General features: G+C 32.3%; 1 protein-coding gene across 1 annotated transcript; it reads right to left on the reverse strand.

Annotated features, from left to right (window-relative positions):
- Positions 1–4,127: 4,127 nt before the first annotated feature.
- On the reverse strand, positions 4,128–5,399 carry LOC141672892 (transcription factor PRE6-like). Its single transcript, XM_074479589.1, has 2 exons — positions 5,050–5,399; positions 4,128–4,468 (listed from the first exon to the last, which is right to left on the reverse strand). The coding sequence occupies exons 1-2, from the start codon at positions 5,182–5,184 to the stop codon at positions 4,316–4,318; spliced, it is 288 nt and encodes a 95-aa protein (XP_074335690.1). The 5' UTR covers positions 5,185–5,399; the 3' UTR covers positions 4,128–4,315.
- Positions 5,400–14,392: the final 8,993 nt, after the last annotated feature.

A 14,392-nucleotide genomic window follows, 5' to 3' on the forward strand; every position in this document is an offset into this window, starting at 1 on the left:
TCGGACTTGGCCATTAAGGCTAGATTGACATAGCTGACATCTTCATCTTCATCCAAACCATCAGCTGCCCAGTCATTCTCTTGTGTAATAAAAGTCATTTCCTTTTGTTTGAGTAGATCAAAGTATTTTTGCTTGTAATCTGCAGACTCAAACCTTTTCTTACTGGAATCTGACTTTCTACACTCGTTTGCAAAATGCCCTGCCAAGCCACATTTGAAACATTTGAATTTTGACTTATCCACCATGTTTCTATTTGGCTTGGCTGTTCCAAAGTTCTTTTTGAACTTGAGCTTGGCAAATCTTCTTGAAAGGAATGATAGGTGCTCATCAATGTCCTCCATGTCATTTTGGCTCAATGATTCTTCACTTTCTGCAGCTAGCCCCTTACCCTTGCTTTCACAGACCTTTGAAGTTGATTCCACAGCTTCCATCTTCACTTCTTTCTCCTTTTCCAGATCAGCAACTAGTGCAATGGATCCTCCTTTCTTCTTTCCTCTCTCCATTCTTTCATCCTGCTCTATCTCAAGCTCATAGGTTTTCAGAATGCCATACAGTCTCTCTAAAGTAAACTCCTTATAATCTTGTGAGTTTCTCAATGAGACTGTCATTGGTTTCCATTCCTTTGGAAGAGATCTGAGAAATTTCATATTGGAGTCTTTAGTCTGATAGACTCTTCCATGCAACTTAAGAGCATTTAGTAGTTTTTGGAATCTACTAAAAATGTCAGTGAGTGACTCACTTTCTTCATTGTGAAAATGCTCATATTGCTGAATTAGGAGCTGTATTTTATTTTCTCTTACTTGCTCAGTACCATCACAGATTATCTGTATTGTGTCCCAAACTTCCTTGGCAGTCTTGCAGTTGATGATGTTATCAAACATGTCTGCATCAACACCATTGAACAGAATGTTCATGGCCTTTTTATCTTTCCTGACTTGTTCAATGTCAGGATCAGACCATTCATGCCTTGGCTTTGGAACAGATGGCTCATTTCCCGTTGCAGCTCTCATTGGAACATGAGGGCCTCTTTCTATGCAGTCCACATAGGCCTCATCTTGAGAAAGCATATGAAGATGCATCTTTACCTTCCAATGATGGTAATTATCTTTATCAAGAAAAGGAATCTTGACTCCAACATCTTTCTTGTTCATCTTGCTGAATTGTTTTGATCTTTAAACTCTTTGTAGATTAAGAGCTTGCTCTGATACCAATTGTTAGTCCCTTAACAATGTAGCAAGAATTACAGAAGGGGGGTTGAATGGAATTCTTGAACCTTTTGCTTGAAATAAAAATGTTCAACTCGATTATAGATATATTTGTTTTGATTAGCACAATGTGGAATGTAAACTTGTATGAATCAAAACATAAGTAATTAAAAAACAAAAGTCTTTAAAAACTTTCTAGTGGACTTAAACAATTCCACCAGAGATATATATAATATATCGAGAGGACTCTGTGTACAGAAATGCCCACAGCTGCTTATAAATGGAACTGCTGAGAATACAGGAAATGCTAAAGATTATGCTTACAAAGATTTCTCTGTTTTTGTGTTTCTCAGCTATCTCAGTCATTTTTCTATTTGCTACTCTCTTGGTTTATATAATACCAAGATTACAAAGTCAAAAAGACTGAACAAATATAAAATCTAACAGTCTTAATCCTTGCTGCTTTTTGTCCTCTATTACCCAGTTAATGGGCTTCCACAATGTGTTTGTATACAACTCGACGGCTGTGTGTCAGCTTTCACTATTCAACTGATGTTTGAATTCTTGATATGATCATCCGTCGACTTTCAGATCATCCGTCGATAACTTAATTGATCATCCGTCGACTGCTATGTTAAGCATCCGTTGATAGTCATTTGATCATCCGTCGAAGGCTTTGTTAATCATCCGTCGGTACCTATTTTGGCACTTGACTTCATTTCACTTATACAGAATTACAAGACATTACTTATGTACAATTAATCAACCTATTCTGCATATCTAGTTAAAGTCAACATGACTTATATGCTACTACAGATTCTATACAAAGGTACATACATCACTGTGCTACAAACTTATTATTACATAAGCTACTCACTCGATGGATAATAAGTTAATCATCCGTCGGGACTATAATGAGTTATCCGTCGGGACTATAATTCTTGTCCGTCGAGTGCTACATTATTTCACTAAGTAAAATCTACTTAGATGTTTTGTTTAGGTAATCATCAAGTACACAACATATTCACAACAGGTACTGCAACATATAAGGTGGGTCACAGACGGGCCTAATAACGATGTGCCTACATTCAATGGCTACAAGGTGCATGGGGTTACATTTAGCACCAAGTCTCGTGATGATGCGTGTCAAGTTCAGTGTGGTGGAGTGTGTGTAGATGCTGATACAATGGTTGTGCAGGGTACGGACAAAAATATTCAGCATACATCACATACATACTACGATGTTATAAATTTTATATGGGAGTTGGACTATAACGGCTTTAGGATCCCTCTTTTTCTCTGTAAGTGGGTGGATATGAACAGAGGAATCAAGGTCGATGAATTAGGATATACATTAGTTAATTTGAATAGGCATGGTTTTTTTAATGATCCATTTGTGTTGGAAACACATGTTAAACAGGTCTGTTATATCGACGATCCTCTTGAAAAATTATGGTCCGTGGTGTTGACATTTCCCGAAAGAAAACACTATGATGATAGCGAAGATGAAAATGAGGGATCCGTGCAAGTAGAGCTTGAGTCTGAGTTTTTTATGCCCAACTTACCAGATGATGATTTTGACAATGATGGTAGTTACATCAGGGATGTAGATGAACAAATTCAACTAGATTGATTTTTTTTTATATTTCATTATTGCTATGTATAACTTTAAAATTTTGGTTTGGTGATGTTTGTTGTTCATGGTGGTTGTTATGTTTGCTCCAAATGGATAATATGTTTGTTTTCCTGTCCATTAGTTGTTTGGCAATGAAAGGGATGCACTCTTTCTGTCATTTTTTTTTTAAAAAATACAGTGGTATAGACAAGCGTTTTATATACAAAATCTTGTCTGAATATTTCATAGACAACAAGGCAGAAACGGTTGTGTGATTAAAGACAACACTTCCGGCACTGTTGTGTGATATGTTAAACACACAATGCAAACACAACCAATTGTGTGAAAAGGAATACAACGGAAATATAAAACCATTGTCTCATATTTTACAATGATTTTATATTTCCGTTATATGAACCATATTAAGACAATAGGTTTTACAAACTGTTGTGCATTGTTTAACAACAGTTTTCTGAACTATTGTGTGAAATGTCTACCAACAACAATTTTCTAAAACCATTGTCTCATGTTTTACAACGGTTACTTTTTCGGTTGTATGAAACATATGAAGACAATAGTTCTTAAAAATTGTTGTGCAAACTCCTTTTTTTGGTGATTTTTTTCACAACGGTTCATAAAACCGTTGTATGAATCTGGTTTACACAATGGTTATTGGAGGGTAAAATAAAACTATAATCTGTTATTTCAGGACAACGGTTTTTTCATCTATTGTCTGACAAGTGGTGTCTGATACTGTTTTTCTTATAGTGAAAAATGATATGATGTAACAAATTATTATCTTTGATTTAAGAAAAATCTTAAGAGTTTTTTCTTATTTTTTTTTGTATATTCAAAAATTCTTTCTTGTTGATTTAATTTCTCGTTCGAGATTTACCTTGTAAATTCAAAATATTTCAATATTTTTCATTTGAAAATACTTACGAAAAGTAACTCTTGTCTTTACTACATGTTACGTCATCTTGGGAAGTACTTTATTAGTTGGCTTTTTTTATATTGAGCTAGCTAGCAATCAGCTAGATCAAGACCCATGGGGTCCAGTATAGCTAAGTACACAAAAGGATCACCATCTTAAATATTTTTGCTGAGCAATTTGCAATCGTTTAAATTTTATATAGATTTGTAGCAGAGGACAAGAGTGCTCTCTCTCGATCTCGATATCTTTCTGGACGAGTAACATTCAGGTTAAATTATTAAGCATGGATATATTTTTAGATATACAAATTTATCATATAATATAATTTGATTAAAAATATAAAGAAATGAACATATTGCTAGCTGATCATCCATCCTCCTAAAAAAGCATATATTACTAATCAAAGAGAATATCACCATAGACCCTATATATGCTTAATTATATATATAGCTAGGATCATGATGGGATAATGATAAATTGAAAACCCTAATTAGGTTTAGACTTAAGAAAGCAACTAACAGAAACTCGAAATGATTAATTAGATTGTTTCTCGATGGGGCATTACATAAGTAAGCTCCTTATAACAGCTGCTTGAGCACTGTTGCTGTCTGTGGACTCCAAAAGTTCTGATAGTCTGTCGCTCAAGTCGTCCACTTCTCTATGTAAGTTTCTTATGTAGTTACATGTCTCTTGTAGCACTTTTGAAGCTGAAACCTGCACACCCAACACATATGTGTACACACTTAAGTACATTATTTCTATACAGTACATGGTAACAAATCAAATCAAACACAGAGACAAATATCCTGCTCAAGGTAAGATGTATGCGAACCTTATGATTAAAGCAGGCGTTACTTATTAGAAATGCAAAAATCTTTGTATTTAATATTTTTATAAATATTTTTTTTTAAATTTTACTAAAATGGATATGAATTTATATATTGGATAGAAAGAGTAATATAGGAGGAAACAGTTTTGACCCACAACTAAAAAATGGAAATGCACCACAAAAAATGGAATTAAATGCATGAAAGCTTGTGGGGATCATGACCCTATCCATGTTTCTAACTTTCTATACGTAGAATATTGAAGCTGGGTAGCCAAATGAACCAAAGCCACACAAAAAAGCTGTGAGGATTTCCCAGAAACTTCTTACAGTAGAGAAAAGGAAATTGAATTCATTACAGGACAAAACTGCTGAAATGATATTGAAGTGGCAATTTTTCACATCAACTTCAAGTGAGGCCATACTATAAAAACTGTTACCAGTGAAGTAATTAAATTAGCAAACATACCCTGTCGGAATTGCGACGGCGATTGCGAATCTCGGGGATAAGTTGTTGCAACTTGGAAACAAGGTCAGCAATCTGATCATCACTGATCCTAGGAGCTCCTGATGATTGTCCGGAACGAGACCTTCGGCTAGACATTTTTTATAATGCAAAACTCACTTGGCAGATACTTCAATTTTAAAATTGAATTCTTGTTTTTAGATATAAAGAAAGGAGGAGGTAGACAGTAGATAGATATAATTCTTACAAGTGTATTGTTTTTAGATATACTGGATTTGTGAGAGTTGAAGTGAGAGAGAAGCCGAGAGGAAAGACTCGAGTGTTGGAGGTAAAGAAGACAAGTGCATGGGAGAAAGCAGTGGGCTACTTGTTCTTTTTAAATAGAGTTTCCATCGAGGTAATTACAGTATTATTTTTTTGAAAAAATATCGAAAGCATGTTGACATTGTTTTTACAGTATCACCGGATGTGGTGTACTTTCCTTTTCATGTAATGAAGGCCTAATTCAAATCCTAATTGTTAAAATTAGGATTCATTTTATTTTGTTATTTTGTGTTCGTTTACCTTTATATTGTATACGTTTTATATCGTATTTTGTGTAATTTAAATTTAATAGTATAAATAAAGATAAATTTAATTTATATTTAATTATTTTGTTTTTATTAGTCGATTATTAAGTTAATAAGTCGTACAAACTAAAATACAGTCAACTTTTGTGAAATTTAAATTTGAATCTATTTTGTTTCTATTTTTTGTAAAACTTATATATAAAATATTATTGTAAGATATATGTATTCATATAATTATGATAAATATATTTATTTATTTATTTATTTATTTCGTGTACCTTCATTTTGTGTCGTGTACTTGACGGTAAACCCAAAACCGACACTAAATTTGTCCGTGTACTTTCATGTTCGTATATTTTCGTATTCGTGTACCAAAAATTTCAATCCACATTCGTTATTTTCTTGTCATTTTCGTATCATGTTATCGTGTACGAAATTGCCGGCTCTAATTTTTACCCAGATTCGACTCTACTTTATACTTTTGTTTTATATTTATATGCTTAATGAATTTGTACTATCAAATCTCAAATAACATGGAGGTGTACTGTTTAAATACTTAATATATACTTGATTGATTTTTAAACTTTATAATTACAATGTATATTATTAGCCAATTTTATTTTATTTTAAAAAAATTCTGACCTATGCCACCTTAATATCTTTCAATCTACTCAAATTTTACATAAAATTATTATAAACATGATATGCAGTTGTTTGAATAATGTTTGGCGGGTCATCAAATTTTTCTACCATTCTTATTTTCATCTAGTGCAACATTTTGCTATTATAATATTAATATAAAATCTTAAAAGTGCATAAGTGACGGGTTTTTTAGAGGGTCTCGCTTCATGACAATTACATTTGTTTTTTTTTTGATGAAGAGTCGGATATTTATGTACATTTATAAAATTACAATCTGTAAATGGAAGGCATCTAAGGAGCGCCATACTGGCGTGTATGGATGTGTCCCCAAATTGGGGTTAGAGTTCAAATGGGTTACGAAAGATGTGCTTGTTTACCACCCAGCTTTGCGGGCCTCTTTGTGTCAGTCTCAGCACGCAAGCCCATGTTATCTTACTTTTCACCCCCCTACTTTATTATTAAATGCCCTCAAGTAAGTTTTTTCATTTTATATTATACTAGTATAACTGTGCGATGCACCTGTTTCCATTAATATTTTAAATTTTTTATTTATTCAATTATATTATATTTTTAAAATATTTATATAAATATATAATGATTATAAATTTATAATAAAAATAATAGAATAACATGTGATCGTAATTTAGTAGAATAAATAGACTATTTCTAGTAGTTTAACAATTTAGTAGTATAGCAGATATATAACACTATTATTTATATCTTTTAATAATAGGATAAGTTGTATTCGTAGTTTAGTAAGATAAGTTGTATTCGTAGTTTAGTAGGATAAGTATACTATATTTAGTAGTAATTTAATAATTTAGTAGTTTATTAGATATATAATACTATTTATCTATTTTTGTAATAATCAAAATTAGGGAATTATCGTTGAACCAAACCGTTGAACCAAATTATCTCTATTGCGGTTATTATAGTATAGTATAGATTATTTATTTATTTACCACCATTTTGCATTCCAAATGGGTTCATGTTAAATATTACTATGATTTCCCACAAAAATACTTTAGGAATTCTTATAAAGTGAATTTCGAGGTAGGGTCTGCTCAGAACCAGCTCCTTACTTGAAAATTCATAATAAATTATAAATGCTAAAAAACTCTGATACCATGTTAATAACCGATCATCTATAATATTATGTTATAGGCCGAGAGCAAACTCCAACTTGATTATATAGTATATTTTAACAGTGTATGTCAATTTATTCAAGATGTTGACATACTTGTTGCCAGATAATTAATTGTCATAGCATAAATTATACCCCCGTTTCTTGCAAGTTGAAAGAGCATCTACGATCTGATTAGATAAAAATTTTATGTGACATTCAAATATATATTAAGTCAGATTTTATTAAGGATTAACTAAATTTTACATGTATTGAATTAAGGATTAATTAAATTTATTTTATTATTTAAATTTTTATATATACATATAAATCTGAAAAATAGAAATAAAATAATATTTTTAAATATAACTAATGATTATAGCTAACCACATGGTCTTAGATTTAATAAAATTTTAGATGCCCGTTGATGGGGGAGAGGATTTAGTGGCATAACCTAAATTTTAGGAGTTGTGAGAATAATAAATATATATTATGAAGTTGAATTATAATTTTATAATTTTTTTTATCTGGCCTACTTGTAATTATTTTTATTAATTTGAAAAAATTATTATAAATTAGTAGCATTTTTCAAAAACTAAATTTACAAATTTTGCAAGACTAGCACTAATATGAAATCCGCCGTTAAACATGGAATTTAGTGAATAAGTGTAGCATAGTTGACCGTTACTGTATACATGCACGCCATCCGTTTCTGATTTCTCGGATATAATAACTTTAAAATAAAAATTATTATACGTAATATTGCTGCTGAAGCAAGCTAGTTGAATGCAAGTACGATTATTTCAAAAATAAAAAAGAACTTTTAAAAAAAGGAGTAACTACACTACAAGTGTTAACTATTGTTGAAATGCATTAACTACAAAAATTAATTACATAAAAATTAGCACAACAAAACTAATACTGGTAAGAAGGATCCCTAGACCTAGCTATTATATAATGATGATAATTTCAGTAAAAATATTCAACAAAATAACCAATAGACGATATACACCAAGGTTCCCTGTCATCATTGTATAAAATATATACATGCACGTCGAAACTTGTGAATAAAACTGACAGGTTATAATATTAAGACCAGTACTGAACTAAGATTTTGTTACTGATTTTAGTGGCATCGGTTTGTGTTCAATTGTAGAACAACGGCCTTTGCTGGTCATCTCAGTCAAATACCATCGAATCTCACATCACCAAACAGTTTCACTTGACTGAAACTAGCTAGGGTTGGCCTTTTTGTATGCTAGTAGTAATTTATTACTCCATATAAGTTGTTGAGATCAGACGGATACGATCCTCTCCTCAGATATTTGAATTATAAAATAAAATTTGTACACGCATGTATATGCATGGTGCATTGGGATATGTTGCACTATTTTCCGGCGAGATTTGAGGTAGGAATTAGTGGACACTACAGACACCACACTGGTACTTGAGGTTTGTTGCGGCCTTCAAAACCTGAATGTAGTCAGTTTCATTTTGAACCATAAATCCCTCCAAAATTGTGTACATCACAATGTGTATTTACTGAAAATAACACAAGTGGCAATTTCCTAATTGAGGGAAAGCATTCAAGTTGATCATTGCTGGTTATGTTGGTTAGGTTTTTTATTTAAAATTAGTTTTTTAAATATTAATTTTGATCATCTTTAATTTGTGGAACCGTAGATTGTTGGTTTTTTTTGTTAATTATAACAATAAAAAAATGTAAGATTTTGTTGGACCGAATTACTTAACATAATATCATTAAAATAGTTTAATTTTTGAAAGGGTAAAAAGATATAGTAGAAATGAGGACAGTGTTAAAGAATTGGCGACATAAGTTAATAACGGGGTTTTGCGATTTAAGATAACGTTGACGTTTTACTCCTCACATCTTGAACGACTAGTTATTTAACAATATATGGCTACTGACTTATGTTTCAAAGTTACCTATGAACCCTACCCATAATCAAAACCTCAAATCTAACTGAATTTTGAAAGTTACCAACCATCAAGTTAGATTTTAGAAATGGATAGAGCTCGTCCTGGTTTCGATTTGGTTACTAGATATTGAGAGTCGTAGCTCAATAACATCTTTAAAAGTGTTTTCTTATCTTCCAAATTTGAAATTATGAGATTTATTAAGTTATAATTTAAATTTGAATAAAAAAAATCCCAGTTTCATCCTTGATCAAATAATTGTAATGGTTAACATGTACCAGAAACGGTACAGGTGGTGCAAAATGATGCCCTTTCAAAACATAAATATGCAAATTGTCCTAAAAGATGAACTAAGGGCCGACTTGAAAAAACGCCTATAACAAGGAATGCAATATAGTAATTATTCTAAAAATAAATATTTTAGGTTGATATATGTTTAAATAATGTATTATTCTGAATAATTTATGATTTTTAAATGAAATGATAAAAACAAATGTAGCTTAAAAAATATATCTCAAGCCTACTTATAACTTTAAACTGTTTTGCTGAATTTAAAATGTTTAAGCTGATTAATTACTTTAATTCGAGCTAAACAGGCACTAAGTGGTTACGATTAGAGTAAGTCCGACAATATTTTAAAACGATCTTTTTAGCTATAACTAGTATTTTAAACCTCCAACAATATTGTCTTAAAACGTATACCTAACCTGCCATATTTTTAAAACACCACTATATATGCCATATTTTATTTATATCAATAAAAATATATTTTATTATTTTTAACACATATCTCTCCTCTCATTTTTTATTTTTCTTCAATTTTAATTTAAATATATAAAGATGTTAATAAAAAGGTATTTAAATATATGATTATGTTAATAATAAGGTACATATATTTTTGATCGGTATTAATATATCAAAAAAAATTCTTAATTATTACTTTATTATATTTTAAAGATATTTACTAGGATTGCGGACTTGGTCGTATTTGTTGTTGGAGTTTACTGCAGTATAGCTCTGCCTGCATGAAGCTCGTTCAACAATTGTATTGTACTTTCATTTTATGTATCCAATAATACATAAAAAATGAAATTTAAAAAATACAGGAATATACACGTGAAAATACAGAAAGAGAAAACTAGGAGTGACAAGTGTCAGTCAGACGGCCGGACTTGAGTATTGACCCCCGTAGTTTAAGCTCTTAAAAACACAACTCTTTATTGTCGTGTAAAACACCAGATGGAGAAAAGAAGAAAATCAGGGCCAAATCCAAGCAGCAGCATTATTGGGAAACTCTTCTCCTTGGTTTGACATAACTCCCAAAAGGATCACCTAAAATATTAAAGTAGACATGCTTTTCTGTCCTAGACGAATGGTGTGAAAGAATATAAAAAAAAAATGGCATGCTTTCATATTTAAGAAACTATTTAACTGGTTATTATTCGAATTAATAGTACTTACTTACCGACACCTTCTAGCTTTATACTCAAAATCTTTATTAACTAACGAGGTATCTAGCGTCGAATCCACTATAATAATGATTTTTTAATAGGCAGGCCGGTTATTAATGGCGCAAACTTGAATCTTAAAACACTTAAAACAAGAAAATTGTTTGAGACGCATAAGTTTAATTAGATGGTGTAGTGAGTGTAGAGTAATTTACTTGATTGACTAAGCGTACATAAACAGGATCAATTAAATCCCTGATGCATGGCAATCTTGTGGTTGAATATTTATTTGGATTTGATGTCTGTGAATATGATCAATCCGCAGTGGTTACATAAAGGCTATACACTCCATTTGATTTGATGTTGCAACCCAGGAGCATCTCTGCCACCCCTACCCCCCATTTTTTAGGCTATGGTCGTTGGGTACGATTATTAATTCTATCTACTTTTTACTAATTATGAATAAGTGAAAATTTTTACCTTTTTCCTTCAAATTATTTATCAAACAAAATTCTTAGACGATATATGATCCTACCATAACTTTGGGATTTTGTGTCTGGACACGTACTATATAATAATGACTTGAACGCTGATTTACGATATGATTTATCAAACAAAATTCAAAGTAAAAATATCACTAGTAAAGATATTACTACAATAAATTAGACTTTTGTAAGAGAATACTTAAGACAAAATGGTTTGAATAATGAACGTTGATTTTACTACGAATATTAGTATAAGTCTAGGTTGATATCATTACAACAAATTGTCACCAAAATTATTTATACAAACACCATGGTTAACAAAATTATTTAAGAAACCCTCAAACTTGATACTAAAGTTGATTGACAATAGCAAATTATGTAATGATTACTCCGGTGATCTTGGGGTAACCTTACAGATTAGATATAAAAGATTTGAATCCAGTGATCTTAAACTATTCTTGTGCTTTCAATTCATTGATTTATCAAGAATTCAAAAAATGCCACCATGCTGTCACGTGATCATCATCTACATTTTACTATTAATCTGTAGCGTGTAGGGACGGGCCCATGGTTAACCAAATATATGCACATGTATAGCTCATATATGTGGGTGAAATGGCCTCTGTTTGTTCATTTCCATTGGTTAACTGAGCATCAGCCATCACCTCTCTCATTGATATTGAAATGCACATATATATACACACACATATGGAGTTGATCCGGAGAAGCAACGGTTGTAATCACCTCTTTGTAATTTTTGTTCGTAAATTAATTCTAATTCGGACAATTAATGTGAATTCAAGGAGGTATCAATTTGAACAGATGATTTGTCAAACCATCGATGAATATAGACTATCGCCCATATAAGTAAATTATCCGTTGTTTACAAAATATCAGGGTTTGAAAAGAAGACAAAACTTGCATGACTGATCATTCGTATACATGTTAAATGTACAGGATTCAAGTGCGAGCGTTAATAATGAAATTTTGTATAAGCAAGTAAAAGTATGTGGACCTGAACACCCCATAAATATCATCCATGAATCATTAAGAGGCCTATCGCTGTACCAGAAATATGTCCCAGCAACTGCTGCAGATATCCAATATAAAATTCAGGGATGATGTCCCATGGAGCATTGTCCTAAAATTACTCTAATTGCATAAACGTGACTTGTGTAGGGATAGCGGGGGCAGAGGTCGATTAATTAGGCAGCTATGAAAGGGACACAACTTTTGCTTCCTTTTAATATTCACCAAATAACTAATTACTTCTAATTCTTTCTATTAACTACTTAATCATGACATCGAACGTTTAGAAGTGTCTTCTTCCTATCGGTTAGGTCACATATTTTAACTCCACAAACATTTATCTTACGAGGTAAAGCTATGTATATCAGATCTTTCCGCGGCTCTCGTTAATGTACATGGATCGAAAGAATGAGCTTAAATTGCCTTGATGCCATGCAGTATGTTGTGGACCTTCTGGTTGTGTTTATGATTGATGGGAGGCCCCGGCCCCCATACAAAAACCTTACTACTAGGCACTAGCTCCATGCATTACATTAGAAGGATTTCGAAATAATGTTTTTGGCATCATGTTTGGTAGGGAGGGCTGTAAAGAAATGTCACGTGATAGACCCTTTACTTGTCTAACAAAAATGCAATGATTAATGTGAAACAGACACAACAACACATGTAGCAGATAGATAAGTTGCAAAACTTAACTACAAGGCATTGCATTCCCAATCATGTGGGCATGTTTTGCCCCGTCTATCTCTTGGAACTATCAGCCGTTTCATCACAGAAACGGCAGTTATCCTATACAAATTAACTACATGTCGTTCGAATCTGGAAATGACCCCTATTATTCATGATGTGTGAGAGCCTGTGCACTATGTAAATTCCGACTCCATAGTGATTATCCTCTGCTCTTCCGCGAGTACGTTTGGTTTGGTTTGGTTTTCTGTAAAAAAAAACCAAGAAACAACAAAGAAACCTTCTTGATATGACCCCGGCCATCACCCGACAGACCCCTAATCACTTAATCCCACAACCGCTACGAGTGATGTGCCACTGGATGATTTTTGTTAATTTTATAACAGCAATTTTCATAGGAAAAAATGAATTCAGCTCAAATTGCAACCCAATATACTTAACAGAATCGCTTTCAAAAGACTCCTTTGAGTCATTCTTTTTCTTTAGGTCATTGTCGATACAAACGACCTATTTACCAAGCTTTGGCTTTTTCCATAACATGTCATGTGAAATCATGCAGCACTTCAACAATGAAAGGTGTAAATATTGGGGGTAAATCGAGCTTATCCAAGAATAATAATGTATTTCCTACAAGAAGTCAAAAGAAAGCTCTGTGTCTCCAACATCAAGCACCACAAGCCATGTATCATGCATATAAAGAATTCAGAAGCACATGTGCAATACTATTAAAGGATTTCGAGACATAAGGTTCAGCAAACAATTCAGGTGTTTGGCCTGGTTTTCCACAACAAAGCAGTGTAGAAACACTGAACCGGGCATGTGATTGGTAGTCACTTATTTAACAAGAGAGGACATATTTCCAAGTCAAAGGTTAGAAACAAATTAAAGTCTATTTGCTTTGGACATGGACAACACATTAAGGAGTAAAAACCTAGACCACCATTTTCATTTGTCCTGTCACGACTACTAGTATGTTAAGTATTTTCTTTTTCCTGTTCGGTTGTCACATTTACTTGTTCAAAGTAAACGACAATTGTCAAATGTCCCAGTACAATCGGTTGAAGCACTTTAGAACTAAAATGTTAAATGGTTGAATAAGTATAAAATCTGAAGGGTAATACCACCATGTCCAAATGCAACTAACAAGGTTGCGGTTTTACACTCTCTATGCATTGTTAAAATTTATATGTGATCAGACATGAAACAATAATACATATAAGCATATCCTAAACAAATGCTTATACTAATAGATCCAAACTGTAAATAGCCCAGAGTGTGAACGGACAGCCCAACAATTCCTAGGCCATGGCAATTGTCTATTTGTCTTAGTCTCCAACTCTCCATTCTAAAAAAAAGCCTGGTGGAAGATTGCCCCTATTGATTATCTGTGTGACTAAGTTTCTTCAGGTACAATTTCTCTTTTAG

Source organism: Apium graveolens, chromosome 1, assembly GCF_009905375.1.
Source record: "Apium graveolens cultivar Ventura chromosome 1, ASM990537v1, whole genome shotgun sequence".
In the NCBI taxonomy this organism is placed as follows: Eukaryota; Viridiplantae; Streptophyta; class Magnoliopsida; order Apiales; family Apiaceae; genus Apium; species Apium graveolens.

Excerpts from the sequence above, each read along its gene's own strand:
- LOC141672892 (XM_074479589.1), bottom strand. The coding sequence starts at position 5,184 with ATGTCTAGCCGAAGGTCTCGTTCCGGACAATCATCAGGAGCTCCTAGG. Across the intron at positions 4,469-5,049 it reads GCCGTCGCAATTCCGACAGG|GTTTCAGCTTCAAAAGTGCT; the intron begins GTATGTTTGCTA and ends TTGGGTGTGCAG.